The sequence below is a fragment of the Alternaria atra genome (genome assembly GCF_907166805.1).
Source record: "Alternaria atra isolate CS162 genome assembly, contig: 23, whole genome shotgun sequence".
Classification (NCBI taxonomy): Eukaryota; Fungi; Ascomycota; class Dothideomycetes; order Pleosporales; family Pleosporaceae; genus Alternaria; species Alternaria atra.
Genome location: NW_025091321.1, coordinates 1,333,406 through 1,358,180, shown reverse-complemented (window position 1 = coordinate 1,358,180; position 24,775 = coordinate 1,333,406). Strand labels below are relative to the sequence as shown.

The 24,775-nt window shown below is 49.7% G+C and overlaps 8 protein-coding genes across 8 annotated transcripts; 4 read left to right on the top strand and 4 right to left on the bottom strand.

The window, feature by feature from the left end:
• Positions 1-540: 540 nt before the first annotated feature.
• ALTATR162_LOCUS4042 (uncharacterized protein) lies at positions 541-2,171 on the top strand (the record flags this gene model as incomplete). The annotated part of the gene is made up of 4 exons (XM_043311652.1): positions 541-732; positions 792-1,117; positions 1,174-1,272; positions 1,325-2,171. The coding sequence occupies 4 exons, from the start codon at positions 541-543 to the stop codon at positions 2,169-2,171; spliced, it is 1,464 nt and encodes a 487-aa protein (XP_043167587.1).
• A 584-nt stretch (positions 2,172-2,755) lies between these two features.
• Positions 2,756-3,565, top strand: ALTATR162_LOCUS4041 (uncharacterized protein; the record flags this gene model as incomplete). Its single annotated transcript, XM_043311651.1, has 1 exon — positions 2,756-3,565. One exon carries the CDS (start codon positions 2,756-2,758, stop codon positions 3,563-3,565), a length of 810 nt encoding a protein of 269 aa, XP_043167586.1.
• A 1,196-nt stretch (positions 3,566-4,761) lies between these two features.
• ALTATR162_LOCUS4040 (uncharacterized protein) lies at positions 4,762-11,374 on the bottom strand (the record flags this gene model as incomplete). Its single annotated transcript, XM_043311650.1, has 6 exons — positions 4,762-5,545; positions 6,526-6,575; positions 6,640-6,818; positions 6,871-7,249; positions 10,054-10,366; positions 10,416-11,374. 6 exons carry the CDS (start codon positions 11,372-11,374, stop codon positions 4,762-4,764), a joined length of 2,664 nt encoding a protein of 887 aa, XP_043167585.1.
• A 1,824-nt stretch (positions 11,375-13,198) lies between these two features.
• On the top strand, positions 13,199-13,930 carry ALTATR162_LOCUS4039 (uncharacterized protein; the record flags this gene model as incomplete). The annotated part of the gene is made up of 2 exons (XM_043311649.1): positions 13,199-13,556; positions 13,614-13,930. The coding sequence occupies 2 exons, from the start codon at positions 13,199-13,201 to the stop codon at positions 13,928-13,930; spliced, it is 675 nt and encodes a 224-aa protein (XP_043167584.1).
• Positions 13,931-16,801: 2,871 nt separating this feature from the next.
• On the top strand, positions 16,802-18,188 carry ALTATR162_LOCUS4038 (uncharacterized protein; the record flags this gene model as incomplete). The annotated part of the gene is made up of 3 exons (XM_043311648.1): positions 16,802-16,992; positions 17,060-17,345; positions 17,397-18,188. The coding sequence occupies 3 exons, from the start codon at positions 16,802-16,804 to the stop codon at positions 18,186-18,188; spliced, it is 1,269 nt and encodes a 422-aa protein (XP_043167583.1).
• A 303-nt stretch (positions 18,189-18,491) lies between these two features.
• Positions 18,492-19,004, bottom strand: ALTATR162_LOCUS4037 (uncharacterized protein; the record flags this gene model as incomplete). The annotated part of the gene is made up of 1 exon (XM_043311647.1): positions 18,492-19,004. The coding sequence occupies one exon, from the start codon at positions 19,002-19,004 to the stop codon at positions 18,492-18,494; it is 513 nt and encodes a 170-aa protein (XP_043167582.1).
• Positions 19,005-19,863: 859 nt separating this feature from the next.
• Positions 19,864-20,349, bottom strand: ALTATR162_LOCUS4036 (uncharacterized protein; the record flags this gene model as incomplete). Its single annotated transcript, XM_043311646.1, has 1 exon — positions 19,864-20,349. The coding sequence occupies one exon, from the start codon at positions 20,347-20,349 to the stop codon at positions 19,864-19,866; it is 486 nt and encodes a 161-aa protein (XP_043167581.1).
• Positions 20,350-22,962: 2,613 nt separating this feature from the next.
• ALTATR162_LOCUS4035 (uncharacterized protein) lies at positions 22,963-24,664 on the bottom strand (the record flags this gene model as incomplete). Its single annotated transcript, XM_043311645.1, has 4 exons — positions 22,963-23,291; positions 23,343-24,115; positions 24,166-24,475; positions 24,526-24,664. 4 exons carry the CDS (start codon positions 24,662-24,664, stop codon positions 22,963-22,965), a joined length of 1,551 nt encoding a protein of 516 aa, XP_043167580.1.
• Positions 24,665-24,775: the final 111 nt, after the last annotated feature.

The window sequence follows — 24,775 nt, the reverse complement described above, 5'->3', positions numbered from 1 at the left end:
CTTCATTGGATACCAGGTCTGCGCTCATCTTTGTCTACAAATATCATTGGACAAATCCAGGTATTGGCATCTTGGCATGACAGCAACTCCGCGAAGTCTGGCGACGTTGGCACTTCGGGGGTATTTGGCACAAGGAGCAATGTCCTGTCCAGGATGTTCCTCCTTGTCCAAGACTTCTTTCTCGCAAGTCCAGGTCTTCTGATAGCTTGGTATAGATCTCGCCGAACCCTGATCCTCGTCTATCCGACCCCTATGAACCCATACTTGACGTACGAAAGGATCATTATGCTCGATATACGTTAGCTCTGTCATCGATCAGATGGAACACACGGCATGCCCAGCCACGAAACCCCCAGATCTTGGAAAGCAGCGCCCTGCTTGGATTCCGGAACTTGCCTCGGTAGCTTTCATCCTCATATCGATATAAGTGGACGCATGGTTGTAAGAATGATCTACAACTGCCTGCCTCCCTGCGACGATCTCCTCCTTTCTTTTTGATCCTTCTCGAGGAGGCTTTGAATCAGTACTTCTTTGCCCACAATGAATAGCGACGACGAGTACAAACAAAATGCGGTTCAGAAGGAAGCATACAGCCCACCAGCTACAGACAGCAATGTCGCAGACTATGCTTACGATCAAATCGAGGAGAAGAGGCTGATTCGCAAGGTTGATTGGAGGCTTCTACCCATTTTGGGTGCGCTATACTCCATCGCGCTCATAGATCGCACAAATGTGAGTTCAGATCTTCCTCTACTCTTGACGTCTAGGGGAAACTCGCTAACAAGTGACAGATTTCCAATGCACGGGTTGCTGGAATGGGAGCGGACCTCAACCTACAGATCGGAGATCGATATACCATCGTCTTGGTTCTTTTCTTCCCTACCTACTTCCTGCTCGAACTGCCGTCTAACATCGTTCTTCGCAAAGTTGGAAGCGCCAACTGGCTGGCATTTATTGCGGTGTCATGGGGTGCTGTCATGATTGGACAAGGCTTCGTTGAGAGTTGGATCTCACTCGCCATCTGCCGTGTACTACTTGGAGCATTTGAGGCGGGTTTCTTCCCAGGATGTGTATACCTCATCACCTGCTGGTATCGCAGGTATGAGACACAGAAACGGTACGTAGCCCTGATCAACCCAGACTCGTGGTAGCAGTGGCTTACGAACTCCGCAGATTAGGTGGCTTCTATCTCTTCTCGGTCGGTATTGGTGGTCTCGCCAACATTCTTGCATACGGTCTCATGCAAATGGAAGGCGTCGCCGGTATTCGAGGGTAAATGATACGCTCCCAACATTCTATTACAAAGATCTAATTGTGTAATTAGTTGGAGATGGATCTTTATAATTGAGGGAATCATCACCTGTGTTGTCGCAATCACAGCCTGGTTTATCATCTTGGACTTTCCCGACAAAGCCGAAAAGAAAGGTTTCCTCACTTCCACCGAGGCGGCTGTTATCATGCAGCGTATTGAAGACGATCGGGGCGACTCGATAGCGGATCCTCTGACATGGGCCAAGTTCATCCTACACTTGAAAGATCTGAAGCTGTGGGCATACGCCACGCTATTCATGTCGACGACTATGCCAGCCTACGCCTTTAGTTACTTCCTCCCCGTCATCCTCCTAGGCATGGGTTACTCCGCTGGTCAGGCTAACGCCCTTTCTGCACCTCCCAGTCTATTTGCGATGATTACAGCTTTCGGTTTCGCATGGCTAGGCGACAAGTACCGTGTTCGTGCACCCGTCATCGCTGCACAATCGATCCTCGCTATCATTGGCCTTATGATCGTTGCATATGCTGAAAACAACGGAGCGAGGTACTTTGGCTCATTTCTCGGCGTATGTGGCTGCCAGGGAAACGTCCCAGCTATCCTCGCGTACCAGAGTAACAACATTCGAGGCCAAAGTAAGCGGTCCGTCGGAAGTGCTCTTCAGATTGGCTTTGGTGCGATTGGCGGTGTACTCGCATCAACAACTTTCAAGCAAGCGGAGGCGCCGACGTACATCACTGGCCTTTGGGTAACGACCGGTCTGCAAATTTACATCCTGCTGGTTCTGTGCTGCACTAGTACGTACTTTGTGAAGAAAAACAGAGCTGTGGACCGACAGAGGGCGAATGGTGAGCCCATGGACGAGAACGAGGGCCAAGCTGGGTTTAGATATACTATATAGGCAGTTGGGGATGGCGGAGGCGTGGAAGTGTACCCAGGTATTGTTAGGGCAGAGCGTCTTGAGGTAGGATTTCCACCACTATCCTGAGCATCTTCACCATGATGTTGACTTCCAATGCAATCTTTTACATATGCAACCTTTGCCGGTGCTCGTCCTTGCGCGCGTCCAAAAAACAAGATACTCCAACATAAATCTTTGCCATATTTGGAATAGCGCAGCACGATAATGACGTTTACCGCTGGACCCTGCATGTCGCGTCACATCCATGTTTCTGTTTCAGCTGGCTGCTGAAGATAGTAGCGCCTCAGTCAGCAACGCAATATGTATCAGCTGCTTGTCCTGCAGCGTCGCTGTTTACATATTTTCCCCTTTCTATTTTCTTTCTTCCACATCTTATGAGAATCTTGATACCCAGAACAGTATAACACATAGTAATTGTAGTCGTTAATCGTTACCTTCGCCATCTCGCAGTCGGACTCGAAAACACCAGCAATTCTACACCTACAGCCTTCCAAGTCCAACAATCGCGAATCCCAGTACCCTAAGCCTCATCTGCTTTGCGTCGTGAGTAACGCGCTTTCACGATGAGCGCAAAACACAACCTACACGTCGCGCACCAAATCCCAGCTCATATCTCCCCCGCATGGGTCATCGCCGCGTTGCATGATCACGAGACAGCCCTCACCCTCCAGGCCCTTACCTGTGGTCACGAGAAAGCGCCCAGCACTGCCCCCTCGACCCTCAAAGACACGTACTGGTATCCGCCCGACCAATACCCCATCACAACATACCACGTCACCGAGTGCATAACTTTGTTTCCGGGTATCGGGCAGTATGGTAAAAAGTACATCACTTTCCCCAGCTGTTTCCAAGATACAAGGCAGGGCATAAAGACGCGTGCTGATGCGGCGGCGGGTGTGATAGTGAGGGCTGAGTTCAGGGTTGTCGCAAACGGTGAAGTGGGTAGTGAGGTTGAGGGTGAGGGCATGGGCGTTGGTGATGCGCAATGGCTGTTAGTAGAGGATGTGGAAGTCAGCTGCGCATGGTGGCTGATGCCTTTCGTAAAGGGCAAGATGGAAGAGGCGCACCGGGATGTCTGCAGGAAGGTCATTGAGAAAACGGAGAAGATGAGAAGCTTGGGCTGGGTGGGCAGAGACCCTGTCGCATTCGGAGAACACGGTGTTGTGAGAAGGCAGGACAGTAAGATAGAAGGCGCGGAAGATATACATACAGGTTTTGCGCAGGAGACAAGGCAGCACTACGGGAAGCCACAACCTGTGGTGTTTGGGCAAACACATCAGGATGCGCCAGGGCCGGTCGAAGCGGATGCGATAGAGTCGCAGCGGATAGAGATGGCAGCTGAGCCATTACCAGATAAGATCGTGTATCGATGATATCCGCTCGCAAAACAATGCACTCAAGCTGCACTGAACGTACGCAAGAGATGTGGACCTATAAATGCTTTATTGAGAGTGAAAGTACACCACGGATCTGTTGGCAGCTACCGAACACACAATCGTGATGAGAATTGAAAGGGCGTCGGCGCGTGATCGCATCAGGCGCCTTGTAGCTATTGGAAACACTATCTTACAGCACTAACCGTCGAAGGTCTTTGCAGCAGACGTCCCACCCCAACCTGAATAATTCCGGACATAACCCGACCCACGCATCATCAACTCCACTACGATATGGCGTTCGCAGCTTACCGGCTGCGGCTGCGCCTCGCACTCGCGCTTCTTCTCCCTCTCTGGAATCGTTCGACCACTCAGCACGAAGTCCTTGTAGTGCTTCTTATTGTGATCTTTCTTACAATCTTAACACATCTAACGCGCCATGCTGTGAATTTCCATCTAGTCAAAGACCTTATTGTAGCCTTTGGCGGAACGTTTGTTGCAAAATGCGTCGCCGGTTAGTGGATGAGGCTCGGTATGACGTATCTCCTATTCCGGGATGCGCTATACTACCTCTTTCCTGATGTCGAACACATTATAAGACTCCCTTATGCAAACTTGTGATATTCAATATTTAATTAGATTAAAGATCCGTGCCCGAGCCGCATGCCAAAAGTCATTCGCTTCTTCGCCTATTATGATCTTGCCCCTGATTTCCGCTGCCTTTTTAACGATATATCTCGGTGTGTACGACTACCTGAACACACAAAGTTCAAAGTGCCGTACTCTCTGTATCAGCCTCCTGGTATTTTGCGCTATCAGCGATTCCCCTTCAGCATCTTGCCCTCACCATGTGGTATTTGGTAGCCGAGCACTCTGATGCGTCGAAAACGAACGACCGCGATGCACCCGAATTTGCAAGGGCTGAGCCAAAGACAACCGAGCTACATGATTCCACTATTGGAAGGAGCAAATCTTGTCTGGCTTCCAATTCCGTGCACGAGAAGAAGAATTAATAGACTGGAGGATTACTGAGGCCCTCTAAGACTGATGATTGGCAGCTGCTAATGGCGCGGGTATTGCCAGAGTTGCCGAAGGTGCAGGCTCGGCCCAGTACCCGGAGGAAGGGATGATATCTGCCATCTGATAAAGGCTTGGGCTGAGTGAAAATGACATGTTTCTTTGCAAATAGTTTCTCTTCACAAGTTTCCGCTCTGCCTTCTCTTTTTTTTCTGTCCTAACTTCTCATACATGGCCATGGGAAACGTGCCATCTTCCTCCGTCCAGAAGCCTTCACCAACAACCGGTCTTTTCCGACATGCACCCAAGCCTTTCTTCATTACGTGATCCACCCCAGCTCGCTCAGCACTCTGTCTTGGCCACTTTTGTAACAAGACATCGAAGTCGTCGCCAAATAGATACTGCACCATTGTGTTGTCTTTTAGTAGCTGCTCATATGCTTCCAAAGTTAGAAACGGCGAGTAAACCAATGTGGAAGTATCAAGGATGAGAGAAGCCTCCCCAAGCTCTGAACCGGATGGGGTCCGAAGGATGTGGATACCCAAGCTTTCCAAGAACGACTCGTCTTTCCGCGTGAATGTTGGATCTTGAGCGTAAATTTGGACCGGCATGTCCCATATTTGCATCAGGATGTCTCGAACGAACAACAAAATAGTGAGCTGCTTTAGCCTCCTCGATTGACCTTTCGCAGCCACAAGACTACCCAGACCAAGCGAAAGAACCTTGGTAATTGGCGTGTGGACATTCTTCAACATCACTCTTAGCTGTCGATCGATGGTTTGCGCCAGTTGCGAGGTTCCATAGAGTGATAGGTAGTATTCTAGCTGGGCTGGTAGGGACTTCGATTCGCGACTTCGTGACTTTGTTTTCGACTTGGGATGTGTACGGAGGTTAGGCGTGATGTCTACGACGTCGATAATAGCGTGAGGCATTTCGAGTGTGGAGCGATACCACTTCTGATACCTGTAAGATGATCTTATGAAGTAATTATCGCAATGACAAGTGCTTATCGGAGTGGGTACTGAATATTAGAGCGTAGACGGAGGTCCGATGAATATGCCGTGGTATCGCCATGGTTCTGAAATGCTCTTTTCTAATAAATCATTTCCTTTGTTATGGTCATTCTTGCACAGTTCATTGGATTGCAAATGTGCAACACTTTTGTCATCAGGTCGCTGCTTCGGCATTGCTAGTAAGCATTCGCGTACCGAGATGAGTGATGACTGCTGTGAAATTGCACAGCATTGTGCACATTTGTAATGGCCTACACCCGTTGACTGTGTTGAGTAAAGAAGCCACCAGATTACCTTGCAGAACTACTGCACGAGGGTACTACTCAATGCGATTCTGTACGTTTGGTGGGTGAAAGACACTATCGGAAGGGACGGCGGGCGAGAGACAGCATGCTGCCCAGAGACTAATCCAAAGGTAGTAAGAACGCCAGTAGCACCGGCCCTCCTCGGGCTCTTGCCTCCGCCTCAAGACAGCGCACCTTCATCGCGGAAACCACTCTTTTGTCCTCTGCAATAGTTGCACCTATAAAGGCATGATTTCCGGCTTCGGTCCCGCAGGTACAACCTTCGTCTTAGTAGCGTTCGAGTATCCCTCCTTGTACTAGAAGTGTGTTAGCGACAGGCACCTCTCTCGCACGTCTGTGTGTACCTACCGCTTGAAAGTCAACTGTCTTCTTGAAAGCACCAAAATTTGTCGCTTCACTCTCATCCCAGTATAACCTGCGCAGCCAATCATGGAGCCGAGGGTATTCGTACCGGATCATCTTCAGATTGCATTTGAAGATCGTGAAGTATGCAACATCGAATCTGATGAGTGTAGGATACAACCTGATGTCTGCCTCGGTAATGTGGTCGCCAAATAGATACGGCCCGTGACCTGGTTGACGAAGGTGTTCCTCCAAGCGATCGAGAGATTCGAAAACGGGGTACACGTGCTCTTCGTATGCCTCCTGACTTTGCGCGAAACCAGTCTTGTATACCTAATTTACGTGCATGAAGTCAATATGTGTATCACATGCAGTTCGTACAGAGACATTTGCTTACGCCGTTGTTAATGGTATCGTACACCCACTCGTTCATGGCGTCTATGTCCTTACGCAAGTGCTCTGGTAAGATAGCTTTGTCGCCCTTACTAGACTCTCGGAGATACTCCGGTATGAGCGCATCGAACTCAGTATAGAACATGCGGATGATCTCGCTGGATTCGTTGTTCACGATTGTTTCTGCCAGTACGTCAGCGCATACCGATCTTGTGTCTGTATTCACAAAGCTCACCTTTCTTTTTGTCCCAGAGCGTCGGAACGAGGTACCGACCTTCGTACCTAGGGTTGGCCTTCTCATACAGCTGCCTTAAGTTGATATAACCATAGAGAGGCTCTTTTTCGAATCCAGGCTTCCCAGACATACCCCAGCCCTTCTTCTCATGAACAAGTGAAGTATCCCACACGATCAACTGAACAATCTCTTCGAGTCCCTTCAAGCTGCGCACTAGGTTCGTGCGGTGTGCCCAGGGGCAACCCATGTGGATGTAAAGTGCATATCGATCCTTTTCTGCTGGGAACTCCGAGTTGGCATCAGAAGAGATGAAGTTGCGAAATGCTGACGGTTTTCGACGGAATTGACCATCCTTCTCAGCAAATTCATGAGCGGCGCCCTTGGAAATGTTAGCGGGCACGGTCAAGGCTAGCTTAGTACAAATGCGGGGATCGCCATAGTAGTCACAGGGCTTAGTAGCAAGAGTCTGGGCTTACAGATGTCGACATCTTTGTACTTTGTTCAAGGTAGTAACTTGATGTCGAGGATTGACTCTGACATAGTAATAAGAACGTCTGGCTGTTGATAGTAATGACGTCCGCGGACGGCACGGGATGAAAGACGGGGTTTCGTCCGGCGCGTGGAGCGCGACGTCCCAACGCGCTTCGTAATCAACTTTCCTATGTATTAAGCACGCCGCATATCTTTCGGAGTGACATCTATATATAGCTGTGATGTATTTTCCAGTTTTCAGCCGCCATACAGAGTCAAGTTCTCCTGACTTGCCTCTTGCATGCGCAATCTCCGCAATGGGAGGCGGGGCGTTAGGCAGCAGGTCGCTTTGTCACTGTACAGCGGACACGAACGCTGCGCCGCACGACTTCCGCAGCCCAGTCTTGTATAGCACACTTCAAGGGAAGAGACTGCTGGTTTATTAAGACCACAATTTTCTTCTCTCGCAACTCTCTCATATCTGCAATAGAACACAACTTCACATCCGATCTAGGGCTCAAAAAGCGCCGCCACCTCCAACGGCTTGCCTATCAGATACCTGCCCTCATAGGCCTTTGCTGTCAATCTCACTACCGATCTCTCAGTCGTATGATCGCCAACTTTTGTTTCCACACACTCGAATGGAAACTCGTTCAACGCGTAGAATAATTTCGTTTCTTCGATCTTCCAGCAGAAATACGGAACACCATCTACGGATACATCATTGACGGGTTCGGGCGAAAGGCTCAAAAAGATCGTAGACAAAAACGACGCGCAACAAGCATCAAAAGGATCTTTACACAGCTGCCAAGGTCGATTCGCGACTTCCTTCGTACCTGCAAAGGAGTACGATGCGAGCTACTGTCGCTAATCTTTTGATCATATACCTAGACTGCCGATCTCCGTCTGGGAGTTCCTCGTCCAGGGCAGATCAAGATACTGCCAGAGGAGACTTGGCTCCTGACCCCGAGCACTGCATTACACCCATTGTCCGACAACATCCGCCATGTCAAGCTGCGAATGAAGGACACCTTCTCACGGTCCATTACGAATCAGTGTGCGCAAATCACTATTGATATACAGCTGGTCAAATGCCACTACACTGTTGCTGTCACTACTGGAGTTTGGGCTTCCTCAAGCAACGATAGGTTTCACAGTCGAAGCAAGAGCGACACTTTAGAGCAGGCGTTGGAGGAAGGGATCGACATTGGGTTACAGGTGCTGATAAAGGCGGAATCCGAGTCGGAAGAGAGTGTTACTAGCTTTGCTGTGGAGGAATGGCAGGGACTTATCACGCATCTCCAGCCAACGTACATTGCGTGGATTGCAGAGAGACAAACCTCGTGATGAGGTCCGACATACATTTAGGAAGGGTGGTAGCACTGTCACCAGACAAGATAATGGTGGCTTCTCGCATGATCGATACAAGTTCGCGTGCCAGATCCACGCGAGGCGAAGTTTCGAGATATGACTGTGCGGCTACGGCTTTCGCAGTCTTGGGATACAAATAATGTGGAAGGTAAGTGCCCTTCTAGCGGTGGCTCAACTAGTCTGGATAAAAGTATCTCGCATTTGCCTGCCACCCAAAGAATGGCCAGCCTGAACCCGACGGTCCCTTCATATGCCCAGCGGACTGATGGGCTTACCAGCCAACCGCTTTAATTCCTCGACTTGTCCAGAGAGATTCAGAATGACGTTTGCGACCTGATCATCCAGAAAACCACTCCTGGCGACACCATCATCAAGCGTGTCGTACGCGTTGATGTTCTCCAGAAGTAAATCCCTCGCTGGATTAAAAATTTTATGCGCGTATCTCCGCGGGTCCGTTACGAACTATTGCTACTCATCTTTGGGAATCACACTTGGGTAGCCGACCTATACTCTGACGATATCGAAAAAAAAACAAGATACTCGTATCACAGAAGGGCTTCTGACTGAGAACATCGAGTTCTAGGCTTCTTAACGACAACATTCACCATGTTAAGCTAAGACTCAAGCACCTCTCTCCACGTTCTGAGATGCAACCCGGCGAGCGAGACTTGCGTATCAACAAATGGTACGCTCTCGGAATTTTCTTGGCTGATATTGATGTTCGATTGTTGAGAGTGATTTTACACTTCAGTACGCGGGTGGTCGTTTATAGACGGATTCCGCCTTGATACTCCTCGATCGTACTATTAGAGGCTGAATTAAATGCCGCACTCTCTCGAAGCATTTGCGCAGAGCTCACTAATTTGGTGAACGCTAAGCAACTGCTACGAATAGCTATGACACGCTTTACCATAGCGGAATGGAATCAAGTCGTAAATAGTGTGGAGAAGACGGTCAAGTCTTGATTCATGAACCAAGATTGGGCTCCTTGGGGGACAATTAAGCCTGTACACGTATGGTGCACGGCCGTGCTTTACAAAGAACTGAGCTGCTTGCAGTACATGCATGCGTTCTTCGTAGGTCTATAGTAATAGCAATGATATCGCAGGACCTGCTGGAATTCTTACTAATGGTTTCAATTTTGCAGTGACATGTACTTGAGCAAAGGCATTGTGTTGAGTGAGGTTGGGAAAAACTCCTCAGTTTCCATTCGAAACACGTACAGGAGACCGTGATACATAGATGACGTCAGCCACTAATACTCCGTCTTCGCTTGTAAGAATGTGACGTGCTGCTTCTCCCCTTTAAAGCTGACATCTCTGGTATGAGCAATCAGCTTACAAGAGGCTCAACACCAGTTCCCAGCTTCTCAACATACGTGCTGCAGAGACTGCCATCCCGCCAAACACCGCGAATGTTTAGCGTCGCATCGATGTCTTCCAGCGGATTTCCTTCTACCAGTAGCAAGTCTGCATTCAGCCCCTCCGCTATGCGACCACGATCCGTAAATTGGAAGCGCTTTGCGACCAAGCTTGTGGCCGAGCGCAAAGCCTCCGCGGGTGTCATTCCCACCTTATGTACGAAGATATGTAACTCTTGATGCATCGATAGACCATACGCTGTTCCTACTGCAGGACCCGCGGAGTCACTTCCACTGCAATTGGTGAGCGATTTAACGGCAGAAATTCAAGAACTTCACTTACCACAGGATGTCGATGCCCGCTTCTCTCAATTTTTTCACACCCTCATATGCGTATTCTACTTTCCCTCCCTCAGCAGCAAAGCCCATACACTTGCACATGTTACCTATCCCATCTTCATTGATCAATCCTTTTACCCTGGGATCGTGTGCGAATTGGTGCTGCAGCTCTTTCCCCTCCGTTGTCAGGCTACCTATTGCGACAAGCGTTGGGTTGACCCACGCGTTGTTTCTTTTGTACGCATCTAGAAGTTCCTGGGTCGGCGGCTGGTCGCAGAACGTGTGCGTGAGGCCATCGACACCTGCATTGAGTACATCAAGCGTATCTTGCAGGCACATAGCGTGCGCGACAGTCAAGTAACCTCGCTTTTTGGCTTCCGCAATGATCGTACTTTGCAGCTCGAATGAAGGATAGCTGAAATGTTGACCCATGATGGTGCCGCTCTCATGCATGAGCTTGATGTAATCTGGTTGCATCTCTTTCTTAGTCCACTCTAGATACTCCACCACGCTATCCCGATCTGTCAGTTTTGGCCATTCCGCGATTGCTGCTGCCGTCTCAGGGGATTTGTCGTGAGCTGTAATTACAGGTATGGGCCATCCGTTCTCAATGGTAGCGGCCTGGCCTGCTGTCTTGTACGAAGCGGTATCGGGTTGCAGAGTCTGCTTCTTCAGCTTTTGTACATTCTCAATCTCATTGTGCATCTCGCACACGGTGGTCACACCAAAGCGTATGGCTTGAGGCAGGGCTTCGGGATTGGCCCTGTCAGCATGAATGTGGCAGTCGATCAACCCTGGAAGAACTGTATGACCTGGTTTGGAGTATGTCTTTACCGAATCAAGCGGCGCATCGCTCATCCGACCAATGGACTTGATCTTGCCATCCTGTACATGAACATACCCCTCGTCGATGGTCTCTTCGCCGGTAAAAATGCGAACATCGCGGAGAAGGAACGTCGTCATGGTATCCAGATGTTTATGAAATTGTAGGTTTTTGTTTTCTGATAGCGGACTCCTCTGATGCTATTCTTTGTTGCTGACTGGTTTTCACGGAAGCGGTAGGCGAGATCTGCTTGGTGCCGGCTGTAAGCTGATGGAGGATGCAGAAACCTAACAATTCGTGCTGCTGCATGGCGCACAGCATTTATATAGAGGACCACACCTAGTTCAGCTTGCTACCTATGATTTCTGACAGTATGGGGTCATTGCTTTAGCGTTCGGCGCCCACCTGCACGACAGATGAAAATGGTCTCAACTCGCGAGACTAATGCCACAACGCAGTGTGCCTTACCGCAGGCCTCACACGGGATTTTATTTTGATGTTTTTGGCGCTAGATGACTGCGATAGCTTCGTCGTCATCAGTCATTATCGCTGACCATCAATTCGGTCAGCATCGCGGAGAGCCGAAGCTGGTCCACCGCCGCCTTCTCAAGGCCGTGGAGAGTGAAAAAGAAACGTTGAATATGCAGAAATTCACATAGCCAGGTGCCAGAAGAGAACTGTGTTTATGCAGTGGTTTCCATACGAGCGCCCATGCCATGTATGGGAACCATCATGACGCATCGGATTCTTCCCAATATGTGCCAAGACGCTAGTAATCGTGTCCCCGCACCATGTTTGCTGCTTTCAACCAATATTGCTGTCACATTGCCAGGCCGTAAAACTACTGTGCAGATGACTTCGACTTCATCCCACCACAACACTGTAACAAATTTACTCAGGTATTTAGTTTTTGGGACCTAGACCTACCCAGGTATCTTCTACCCAGGCAACGCTGAAGCGGCGTGCGACTTCAAGACATCACGACCTTTGAGCCCCGATTTCGCGAAGACGAATACTTCGAGAGTCGGAACGGCCCTTGTTCGGAGTAGGGAGAAACTTTCTACGAGCCAACTCAATAACATAGTACTCAGCTGCGCAAAATTAGGGGTCCTCGAATCTAGAATCCTGTAACGAAGAAGATTTCGGACGCTTGCATTGCTTTGCTGAGCATGCATAATCGACAGTTGCTCCGCAAAACGGAATTGTTTGTTGAAATCAGTGGTGTGACCCTTCAGTCGTCAGGCTCGCGACAAAAGATAATCATGAGCTGCGATGCTCATCTATATCAAACCGAAGCGCTACTGACTGGTCAAGCTTAGGAGACGTGAAAGCATTTGAAGCGGTAGTATTGTAACCACCACTCCGACACGATGACTGTAATGACGGGTCAACATACTGCTTACAGGAAGCGTCACGGTAGTACGCCGCAATAAACTACATGATGGGTTTCAGCCACATCGAGGGTCCCGGAGCGTGTTTAGGGCTATGACGTATCGCAGGGTTCGCCTATAATTGAAACAACCGATCCACTTCACAGACCAACAGCAAGTCCCAGTTGTGAAACGCAAGACATTGACAACAAGGTCAGAGCGGGCTTACGCGAGTATTTCCACCTCTGAGACGAGGCGCGAGTGCGTGTAGAAGCCCCACAGACACATGGCCCTAACAATGCATCGGAGGATTACTGAACCTTTCGAGATCTGGTTTCGATGAACGGGTTGAAGGGCTCAAAATATCATCGGATGCAATGCACCGATGTTCGAGGGTACGGCGAATGCGAGATGACAGGAACGACAGGCCTGTACGAACTCCACCTCCAACATATACTAGACTTTGTCCAACCCATGAGACATTCAATATACATAGCATTAAAAGCGACTGCTCCCTCACCTTCAGTACCACCACTGCTCTGTGAATCGCTTCCACCACAAACCACCAACGTTCACTATAAATAACCAACCAAAATGTCATCTTCACGCCACATTTTCTCCATCCTCGCCACTGCTGCACTCACGTCTTCCGTGAACGCAGCATTTGGACCAGCTTTTAGCACCGGCCCAGTGGGAGCCGGATCTTGGATTCGCGAAGCCAACTCGACACTCGTACTGCCGAAAGCCCCGACTGGATCGTCGGGCGACACCGCACTATGGGTTGGAATGGGGACTTCGAACGGTGACCTTATCCAATCGATTGCAGACAACGTCAACGCAAATGACTGGGATATTTACGCTTACACGCTTCTAAGCACGTCTGCGACTACTCAAATGCCGATCCAAGCGAAAGGCGAGAGGGCGCAAGAGGCGGACAAGATCACCATGTACTGTAAGTAACCAACGGTCTCATCCATCCTGCTCTCCAGTCGCTGATGATGTATCACAGACAAGTTCGACGACGCAACTGGCAACTATACGCAGATTGTCTCAGTCAATGGCCGACAAGTGTCCACTCTGTCAACCGACGATGGTCAGGCTATGGGATGGGGTAGTGCTGTCGAATGCGCTGAAGAGAACTGCGGTACCGTCGGGGCGCATAAGTGGATCGATACTACGATCACGCTGGACAAGGCGGACCCAAACTACGACCAGACCATGGGAAAAGCTCAGGGTGTCACTGGTGAGATGTCCACAAGCGATGGTGGTGTGACATGGACGATTACAGATATCGAAATTCCCGAATTCACTTTCGGATCGTCTTAGTTCAAGAGGCACTTCAACTATAAAACACCAAGATTAGCGTGTCAAGATTTCACCAAAGCCGTCTGAATATCCGAGTAATAAAGCATCACATGAATGTTGTCCGATCATGCCCATGATTCCGCCCATACGACATCCTCTTCAACGAAGAATTTAGCCGTCACAGCAACATCGGCATACTGTGAAGCACGACTCGTAGTAAACCTAAAAAATGTACGCCTGTGTAGAATGCACGAATTATTCATTCTCTCTTGCCATGTTGCCCACTTACGAAAGCTCTCCGTGCCATGACGTCTCTTGAGACTCGTTGTGCTTTTCCTCAATCAACACTATGGTTGTGTGAAGCTTTGGGCATTTAACCCCCCTTTTGAACGACTTCATCCTACGATCTTTCTATACGCCAATCTGTTACATCGAACCACCTTCACTGTATACGAAAAAGAGCACACACTCATGTATAACTCTGGATGCAGTGATAACAGAGGTGATCGATACGGCTATGGCGCATATTTGCCTGTATATCTGCCCGGTATACGAAACAACGGAAGCAGGAGACAGACCTCGGAAGGCGTTGACAGGACTCCGCCCTCCTGTTCACCCTTCACTTATATGCACCCTCAGCTAACTCTCGTACCTGAAAATCTCGTGCAAAGCGTATCGCAATGTGATCATCCTCCACAAACACAGGATCGACCAGCCCCTCATCTAACAGGTTATACTGCAACAGGCGCGTCGATGTCGCTCTGTCGCTGTCCCCACCCCACTTCCCACAGCGACGCGTTTACACGCTACACCTTCACCTATAATTTGCGTGGTTATTTCGTTCTCACCTCTGGAACTTCCAATCCGCCCTATGCACGGATATCCTGGGAGGATGCCATGCACGCACTACTCGACCATCTAGGATAGGACTTTGCGACGATTGCTGACCAGCAAAGGGTCATACATCTAGTTTTTGACTATCATACCTGCCAAAGACTGCGGAGGAAGTGGAAGCTGTTGCACGGGCCGAAGGCATCGAAGGTGAAGGTCTGGATTGAGGCGGATGTCAAGTGGTGGAGTGAGGTGAATCGGTGGGGGTGGGAGGTTAGGGAGTTGAAGGATATTAAGCCGACAAAGGAGATGGCGCAGCCCTTGGAGATGACAGGGAAGGATTATCCTAGGTAGTGGTAGTATTGGAAGAAATTCGATATACACAAATCAAGCTTTATGGAGATATGTGTAGCCTTTGGTCGATGTTCAGCCCCTATGGCTTCAAAGTTGCCCTCCGTCAACGCTTCAGTAGTGGACACGTCAATAGAGTATCGTACAGTACGTGTTAAAAAATGGGAGTGCTCTTTCAGTAATACTCAGGTGACATATCAAAGGTTCCTAAATATAAAAGCCTGCCGTGGGCTGCTCAACCTTCAGTCTCGATACTCTCATTACTAAGTAGCAACCATAACACAATTTGTTAATACATTAACAAAATCGAAATCATGTATCCTCACAAGCAGTCTAACTATACCTTCGATAGTATGTATCAACACCATGCAATTGTCCCAGGTGCTTGCGAAATCCCACAAGGAGACGCGCAACAGCCACCCGATTTACAATGACAGCCAGTCAACCCACGACAAACACGAATCCACTACACCGGCTACAACAGAAAACTCACAGCCATCCAAGTCTGCCCATACGCACAACCAGAGAGCCATGGCGACGCATTCTCGTACAGTGAGAGCCATGATATCGGGATGTACATCGGTGCACGATTCTTAGATCACCAAGGTCAGGAGTTGGACTGGAACGAATGCTATCACCGATGCTTCGACATTCTAGGGAAAGATTTTGTCAACACAAAAGCCGAATTGGCAGTGGTTCTCCCTCAAGTTGTGCACCCTGATACACTTCGAGCATTGAATGCTATACGAGAAAAGATGTTATATGGAATAGGGCAGGGTTCTATTTGGTACGGTCTAGTGAATCCGAAAGGTTGTCTAATTCTGCCTCCACCTGAGCAGTATCGACATCTTTTAATTGGTGCAAATGGGCTTCGGAATCCGGTGACTGGGCGTGAGGGTATGCGGATGCCGCTGCGGGGACAGCCCGGGTACCATCGTCGAGGGTTTGGATGGCGTTGATGTAATTGAAGTGGTAGTAGCTCTTCTGTTGCACATATGGAATCTACTAGATGCGGTATCAATATGTCACCAATGTCATTTTCAAAGCTTAGGCTGTAAGCCGAGTTAGGTATATTATACGGCGGCTGCAGAGCTGCAGAGATGGGTGAATCTTGACGAAATGGCAAAGAGAGGTGCGATCTTCCATATACCATCGAACGTCATCTGGCAAGTGCTTGCGTCTTCTCGCTTGAGAGACGCTGACCTAATGGTCCCCTCCAGGCATGGGCCGCAAGCCCGAGGGATTTTCGATTCTGCAGATGAGTGTCGATGGCACTCCAGCCTATCAGGGTATGAACGTCGGCCCCCTTAGTGGAAGCCGTAGTGGAGATGGCGATGGGCGTTCGTGGAGAGGGTTCTCAGGATATTTTGGCCCTTCTGACTGTCTTTGTAGGGATATTCGTTGCTGCCGCTTTCGTAATCCAACAAATCGTTCGGTCTGAATGGACCTGATGGAAGGGTACTCACGATGATGCATTTGTGGATCCTGAGATACCACAGTTGCTGGCGTCACGATGAGGAAAAGACACGTACGGAATCGCGTATGGAACGGAAGCAAAGCCGCGCGACGCCAAGCGCCCCACCAACGCGACGGCGCGTGTCTTCAGTTCGTCATGACTCCGGCATCGCTCCCTCCATCAATACTCTCATTTTTATACATTCAAGCCTTGTGTGGCTTCGATGCTGCACGCTCGTTCTGTAGCTACCCACGATGGTGGTTCTAGTTGATCTGGAGGACGATGAACCGACCTCATTAGAGACCCCCCACCCGTCTTCTGGCCGGTTTAACGTTAGGCCGTTGTATCACTCTCTTGATGCGCCAGCAGAAGGGGACGTGATGGCAGGAGCCGAGAGGCCGAATCCGAATATCAATGGATTCAGCGCCGCACTAAGCTGCTACCCGTAAATCTAGCCACAGCATGGACTTGACTCCACGCCTTGATGTATGCTAACCACATTAACCACACAGAATAGTTAGCCAACTCGCCGCTCAGCTCGACCTCAATACGCTGCATGATCTCTCACGGACTTGCAGGCAGTTCCGTGCCAATCTACTCGAGTATCGCAGCCAGCTGGTCAAACATACACTTCATTGCGAGAATGAAGATGTCGAACTCAGTGAGAAGGTCGGATCGGGACAGCAAGAGGGACGACACAGTACGGTCTTGGAAAGCAGATTGACTACTGGCCGCGTTGGGAAATGTGCACGCGATATGGTTGGTGACTGTCAACGGTGTGGAGATATTGTGTGCCGGGTATGCCCCCCAGATATAACAGAAGACGCCTGGAGCTGATAGTTCTCACAGAACTGCACAATGAAACCACCACCCACGCCCGCGCTACGAGCCCGTCATCGCCGACTATGCCGAACATGCGCCAAAGCGCCCCTCCCGCTGCTGATGGCTATACCTAAGCAGCGCTCGTCGTCTATGTCGTCGTCGTCGCCACCTGGGTCCCCCGACACACACCCTAGACTCTTTGAAGGCGATAAGCCGAGAGCTTTTACTGCGCCAGCCTTTGAGCGCACGCCTTGCAATTGCGACAATGTAGTCTGGCTTTGTGCGCCATGTGGCAAAGATCTGCGAAATGCAGACACCAACTATGTCCGTGGTTGGAGTTACCGTACCACGTACAGTCGCATGCTAGGCGGCTTAGGCGTCGGGTTTGGCGAGGGCATCGAGGGTGTAGAGTGCGGGCGAAACAGTGCATGTCTGGGCGCACGCATTGTCGAGCACGAGACCTGCGAGCAAGACCTCCTGGATACTATCGAGAGATCGCAGACTCCAGAGTCACCCGAACGTTGGAGGGGTTCTTGCTACCTCACCCAGGAAATCGAAGGCATTGGCGGGGTGCTGAAGGTCAAACACAAGAAACAGGTGCGCGTTGGCGAATGCGTCAAGCTATACGAAGACGAGAAGACCAAGTCGATTCAATATCTGGAGCGCGAGGTCAAAGGCGATCTGAGAAGCTGGTGCTCCTGGTGTGAGCGCGTCGTTCTTAGTAAAAAGGATAAGGCTGCGACTGTTGGTGACCGGCCCACGTCGAGTAGCTCAAGCTCATCTTCGTCCAACAAGCCGAAACCATCGTATAGTTACTGATGCGGACTGTGCTATAGCTAAATAGCTTTGCGCATAGACGATCAATAATCTTTTCATCAAGCAATTTGTCATTGCACATTTGTGGTCCGGGCTACAGTCGATCCTTCCCTCTTCATCACATGCGCAGGCTACGTGTTCGCCCATCATTAGAGTATATGTACTACTGCAAAACACGGATATATCTAACACTGGTATCGAGCTAGCTTCTGATAACTTGGATTGATCTTCTCCGGATCCGTGAGACGACTCGAGATAAGATAGCCTTACTAGATCGTCGGGCACCTAGGAGAATTGTGGTGCTTGCTATTGCTCATCTTCCTCGTTCGTTTCTACATACCCCTCCTCTGATTTCATATACTCTTCACCCTCAGGCTGCTCTCTCCCCTCGTGTATCACCGGCTGCGCCCTTCTGCGCTTGCAAATGATGGCTTTGCACAACGGACACAAGACGTTGTTTTGACCAGTCGGTGCCGAGTTGACCAGATCATCCAGGCACATCGTGTGGAATGCATAAGAGCATTTCTCAAGACGAGCACAGAAATGGAGTTCTTGCGCGTCTGCTTCTCCCTGAGAATCCCTTTGACACAAGCAGCAAAAGGCTTCGTCTTCGGGCATGGACAGTGTAGTAGCCTCGTTGAAGACGTTGCTCGGCAGGCCGACATCTTCGAGCTGAACATCTTCTCTCAGTTGGAGATCGCTCCTGTGCCATTCATCCCCAATCTCATTTTGAGTCATAGTAGGCGGGATGGTAGCTAGCAATGCTATATCGTCGTCATGGCTATCGCCAGTGGTCTCGGCATTTGAGGTGGCTTCCATGAGTATATGCGTCTGTTCTCTTGCACTATCAGCTCCGCTCTCGATCTCATCTTCATTTTATGGGCAGTCCTCTCCATCGTGTCTGGAAAACTCTAGCATGTGTGCTAAGCGCGATTGAGTTTTAGTTTCAACAGGGGTCAAGAGCGTGTCGGGTATATCGGGAGCGGAAAGTCTGTGAAGACAATAGTTGTCGGTGGTGCTTAGTGGCGGTAGACGGCCGGGTCTAGACGTCGAAAGTTGGAATGACTCCCATGTAGCTTGGCCTTCCTCCGTGGCTATGACAGCATCCTCGAGGACTTGGTTGACATGATAGCCCAGTTGAGCGTCAGACCAAGGAGTGTTCCTCAATCTTCGAATCGGTATTAGATGATAAAAGAAGAAGCCAAAGCAACCAGCGAAGTTCATGGTAGCCAATCGTATCCTTGCTTGCTCTGGCATTACCGAATTCGGATCATTAATACGATCCTAGAACTGGCTATGTAGATGATCGCGGATTGCTACAACCCTATTGACAGTGGCCTTATCACGCACTATGTTTATCGCATCCTCGTGAGATTAATCGAGATATTCTGGCATGGTGATCGGAACGACTATTGGTCCCGAAATTGAGGTTGAGGTTGATGGAAGTGCAGCCCGGTTGGTGCCGTAGCTTGTGGTAGCTGAAAGTAAGGTCGCGTGTATACCGTGCGAAGATATTCAGACTGCGAGCAGACTCAGGCCATGGAACTGCTGGGGAAAGCTGCGCCCGTGTGTTTGATGAGCGGAGGCGACGATTCCATGGCATGAATATGTGTCGTTCTGTGGCTGACGGATGCCTAGAGTACTGCTACAGCTTATAATGAGCTTTCACCATTTGGGCTCAGATGTTGAAACCTGATCCCAGAGCATCTGCCCAATCCCACAACAATCCCTGATCAAGATTCATTGTAGGGTCTATGTTGTACTGCGGGGTATTCAAATCAGCGAAGAATTGATCTTGTCCTTCGACAATCCGTGATATATGGAGCGGCATTTCGACGAATCCGGGCAGCGGTCCGACAGGTACCTCAGAGGTTGGAGACACAGGGCGCAGGGTGTCATCTCTTGTACTAAGAGTAGAGTCCGCAGTCACGTTGACCACATCGTCCTCATCCGAATTCTCTTCACTCGACGGTATTACGCGTGCGCGGAAGTCCACCTCGTTGGACGCTCTCTGAGCTGGGAGCGGTATATTCGGCTCATCAATACTACGAAGCATGTTCCGGATATCATTGACATATATAGCATACCTTGGAAAGTACTGGAGTAGACTTTGCAGTGTAGCGATGAAAGCGACGAAGTATCGTCGTGCAGTATCGGCTTTCATGATATATGCAGGACTGTCACGGTGACATGCGTAGAGTATAGCGCACGAAGCCTGGTATAGGATAACGAAGCAAGATGTATCGCTAACATAAGGGCTGATCTCCACGAGATCGTAGGTTGATGCAACGATCTCGCCTATAGAGATTGCGTGCTCCAGGCATTTTGACTGCACGTACGCAACGAATTCGGGTGAACTGGAGTATATAACCGATTTTGGCAGGGCCTCGCGGTACCCTGGATTTAGTAATCGATAGAGTTCGCAATGACAGTGGTGGAAGTAAAGGTGCAAGATAGTGAATGTTGTGCGCTCTGGAGAAAACGCCCGGAGTTGATAGGCACGTGTGCTGAACACAAGTTCGGCGGGCAAGGACTCATATATCTCCGTTAGCTCTCCCTCAAGTATTCGGAACTGTGAGAGAGAAGTTTCTGGACTGAGGGAAGCGTCTAAAAGCCGTTTCGTGTATCTGCGATGTCAGCGAAGTCTCAAAGCAGGGCCGCAGTCGGAAAGCTTTACTGCAGTATATGGTTACGGGCGTTGAAAACACGCAACAGAAATGCTGCGGGTGTAAGCCTAGAGCTGTCCGCTTGGGTTTCATGGATGCGTGGTGTCGTGACCGCTGTGTCGATCTGGAAAAAATGTTCTGGACACGGGAGCTGTACGTGTACGGAATTTGCGGGTAGAAGAATGTATTCCTGCTAGCACATTAGCACTAGTTGAGTATCAGGTGAGAGACATCGCGAAAATGACAACAGCCTCTCCCTACAATGAAGGCCTAAGCGGGCTGCACTGAGAATGGATATCTTGGACATGGACCTACCGGGACACCACCAGCATGGAGTCTATCCAAAGTAAACATGCACCACAAAAGTCTCCGTCGAGATTCTTGTTCAAAGAATGGTAGCTGACTATCTTCTTTATGCAGCTTGAGTGAGTAAGCCATCCTGACGGCTAAAGATATATAAAGGAAGCTTTTGCCGTTTTCGTGGTTATGCATGGAATATAGCTCAAGAAGTATTAGCGCCTGAACATTAGCGATGTTTATCTTTCCTGCGCTCTGGAAAACCATCGTCTGTGCAAGCTCGATCCATGACTTGATCATGCCGGTCCGTTCTCTAGCGGACGGCAAGAAGCGCGACGATACACCGCAAACAGCAAGAAGAAGTGCTGGTGGTACAACGCCAGCGGCGTATTGGGCCAAGAACTCTGCCCGATGCAAGAAGCTAAAGATTGGAACTGGGTAGATGTAGTTATAATAGGCGTCGATGTGCTGTCGGATGATAGCTCGATCGCATCCGAGAATTCTGGGGTCTATTAGCTACGATAACTCCAGCTGAATGAACTTGTATACTTGTCAAGCTTTTCAGTAGCAGAGGCATCTGGACTCGTCGTAACCTGACTCCCGGTCGTCGGCGTGTTATGAGTTGGCCGGCCCGCATCATCCTGCCCAATTTGATAGGGCGTTTCTCCAAAAGAACTCATCCTTCTTTTGAGACGTTCTCCGGCGCGGTACTGGCGAACCGAAAGTGTATAGTTGCATCTAATGTTGAGCTCTCGACAGTGGAGACAGCTAGGGGTATCACCCGAGCATCGTGATCTCTGAGAACGACATGCGTCACATGCTCGCGTACCTCGCTTCCGCGGTGCCATCGGTGGATTCCCAACAGTGGCAATTGGGGTCGGGGTCAGACCCAAGGAGCACTGAAATCCCAGTCGCTGGCATGCGTCGCAACTGACTGGGCCACCTTCACATCGAACCTATAACCTGAGGTGAGCGTTTGCCGTATGAACGATTGGCAGTTGTTACCTTTCTTTGCCTACACTGAGCGCAGGCTACCATTTTGACAGTGCTTTGTCACCAAAACAAAAGTGGAACCAGGTCTTCCGATCAGTTTATCGTCAAGTTATCGAGTGAGGTTATTGCTGCCGAAGATTGTGATCACCACCACCTGATAGCGACACAACTGTTCTGAACATTGGTCATACTTCCGACTTCATCGGTCACTGAATTCCGGGTCGTAGTGAATATGTTTATACAGGGGGCAAATGGCGAAGAGTGGGTAGGAGCCGAGATAGGTACTAGCGCCCGGCTGTCGGTATCTGTTGACGCCGATTGGTCACATCACAGCAGAAGCGGACCCGGGAGCTCTCACGCTTCACTTCCATCCACGTTACAACCTAATCGACGGCTGAACCCACTGAAGGGTATCGAATCATTCTTATGTATCACCTTTCTATATCCTCGAAACGATGGCCATGAGTACAGCGTTGTCCTTGCCAAATGGTACCAGTGGCACCAGTCCCCCCAATACCCTGAGAAATACGTAACAGCGTTAGAGCGTTAAGGATAAAACTAGCAGCTTCGTGAACGTTAGGAACATAAATCTACACAGTCTACTCTGCCCTTGGGCTTATTATAACTAGGAGTTGCATCACACATGCAATGATAGTTACATACCTAGGTAATTCCGGGTACATTACGAATGTGATCGACACGGTCCCGGGTTATTGCCTGAAACACCGCGTGTGGACGCTTGATATTGCCGTTTCAACGTTATTTCATTTTGATATACACAAGTGTTTCCGAGTCAAACCAACTTTGCCCTCCATCATAGCCTATTGAAACCTTGCCGCCTCTGCTTTGAAGTTCCTAGCGCTGACCTTCTCGTGAAACAGATGATCCAACGTCTCCGGTGTCATGCCCTTTGTTTCTGGCAGCCTGTAGTATGCCCAGACGAACAAGCATATATTCAAGATGGCAGCGGGAAACGCCGCCTTTCCCTTGAGATCCCATTTGCTTGGGTTGAGCATATATGGCGAGATAATGACGTTGATGATGGAAAGGAAGTAGTACATGTTGCGACCGAGAGCGATTGTCTTGTAGCGCAACTGTACTGCACCTACCTCAGCAGCGATAGCATAAGGGATCGGGCCGATGGTGGTTCCTAACATAACATTAGCTCTTGTGAGTATTGACATGGGATGCTTACACCTACCGTAGGTGAAGAACCAGATCATCAAGACGGAAGATTGTGCCCATTTGATGCTAGAATTACTGCCGGCATTTGGCGCGAACTCAAGAAAAGCAACAATCCACATGATTGGTAACATGATTGCCAAGCCTGCGATGTAGATGGTGCGTCGACCCAACCGGGGCTGCAATAACCACGACGCGCATGTACCAACAAAAGCCATACTGAAGACACCCATTGTCAAGTTGAAAGAGTCGCTTGGGGCAAGTCCGGCAAGCGTGAAGAAATAGGTCGTATAACCCTGGATGATAAAGCCGGGAAGTATCTGTCCGCCCCAAGAGAGCATCGCAATCTCTGTTCTGCGCAGGTTCGTGCCCTTGAAGCAGTCCAGAAAAGATCCACCAACATTTAATTCGCGCTCCAGCGCAATGGTATGTTGCATCATGGCAAGGCGATGATCATTGTTGACTAACCCAGTAGGGGCACTGACCAGGCGGTTCAGCGTCTTCCTTGCTTCCTCGATACGCTCCTTACGAACGAGCCACCAAGGACTCTCTGGTGATAACCATGTAGCTATGATTAGCGCCGGCGGCCACATCCATTGGAGCGCGAACGGAACCCTGAAAGACCATTCAGACTGCACCGGTAGCATGCCCCGTAGGACACCGGTCGCAAGGATTCGTCCGATCACCCAGCAAAGATTAACATATGTGGTGAGGTATCCTCTCAGTGCCATGGGGACAATCTCGGCGGCGTATGTCGGTGTTGCTGCAGCGAAGAGGCCCCAAGTGCACGCACTACGCTTGTCAGAACTGCTAACACATCATTTGTGGATGCCGTCACATACCATAATAACTCGCCTGCAAAAAGTATCTCAACGCTCTGCGCCGTGAATATCACAGCAACGAATCCTGTCAGGAGGCAATGTGCTGCAATCATGACATATCGGGGTCCGTAGCGATCACCGAGGTATCCACTAGCAAACACGCCAAAGATGAGACCGATCAGCGATGCTAGACTCAGACCCAGTTGCCAATCTGCATCAACCTGCCATGTACCATTTGGCAGTTGCTGGCCGTACTTCTTGTTGAATTGAGGAAAGGCGTAGAAGGAGCTGATGAGCTGCATGTCGTAAGACTCCATGATGGTGGCCATGGCTGTTGTAAATATAAGTAGCGAATACAATATTGCGACGCTGCTGGCTTACAGATAGTGATAGACCATATCACGGCTTTTCGGTAATATTTGAAGGCAGTCTTCAGGGACATGTTCTTCTCCTGCGCTGTGCCCAGAGCAGCTTCGTCCTCATACCTTGTCATTTCCTTAGTTGGCTCGACGACTTCCATCGTGGCAATGGTATTCATGTTCTCTTGCGAAGTGGCTGGTGCCATACTTCCCAATTTTGTCAATGTAATCTGCCCTCGTTTGTGAGGGAGGTAGATGTGGTCTCGAAAGTG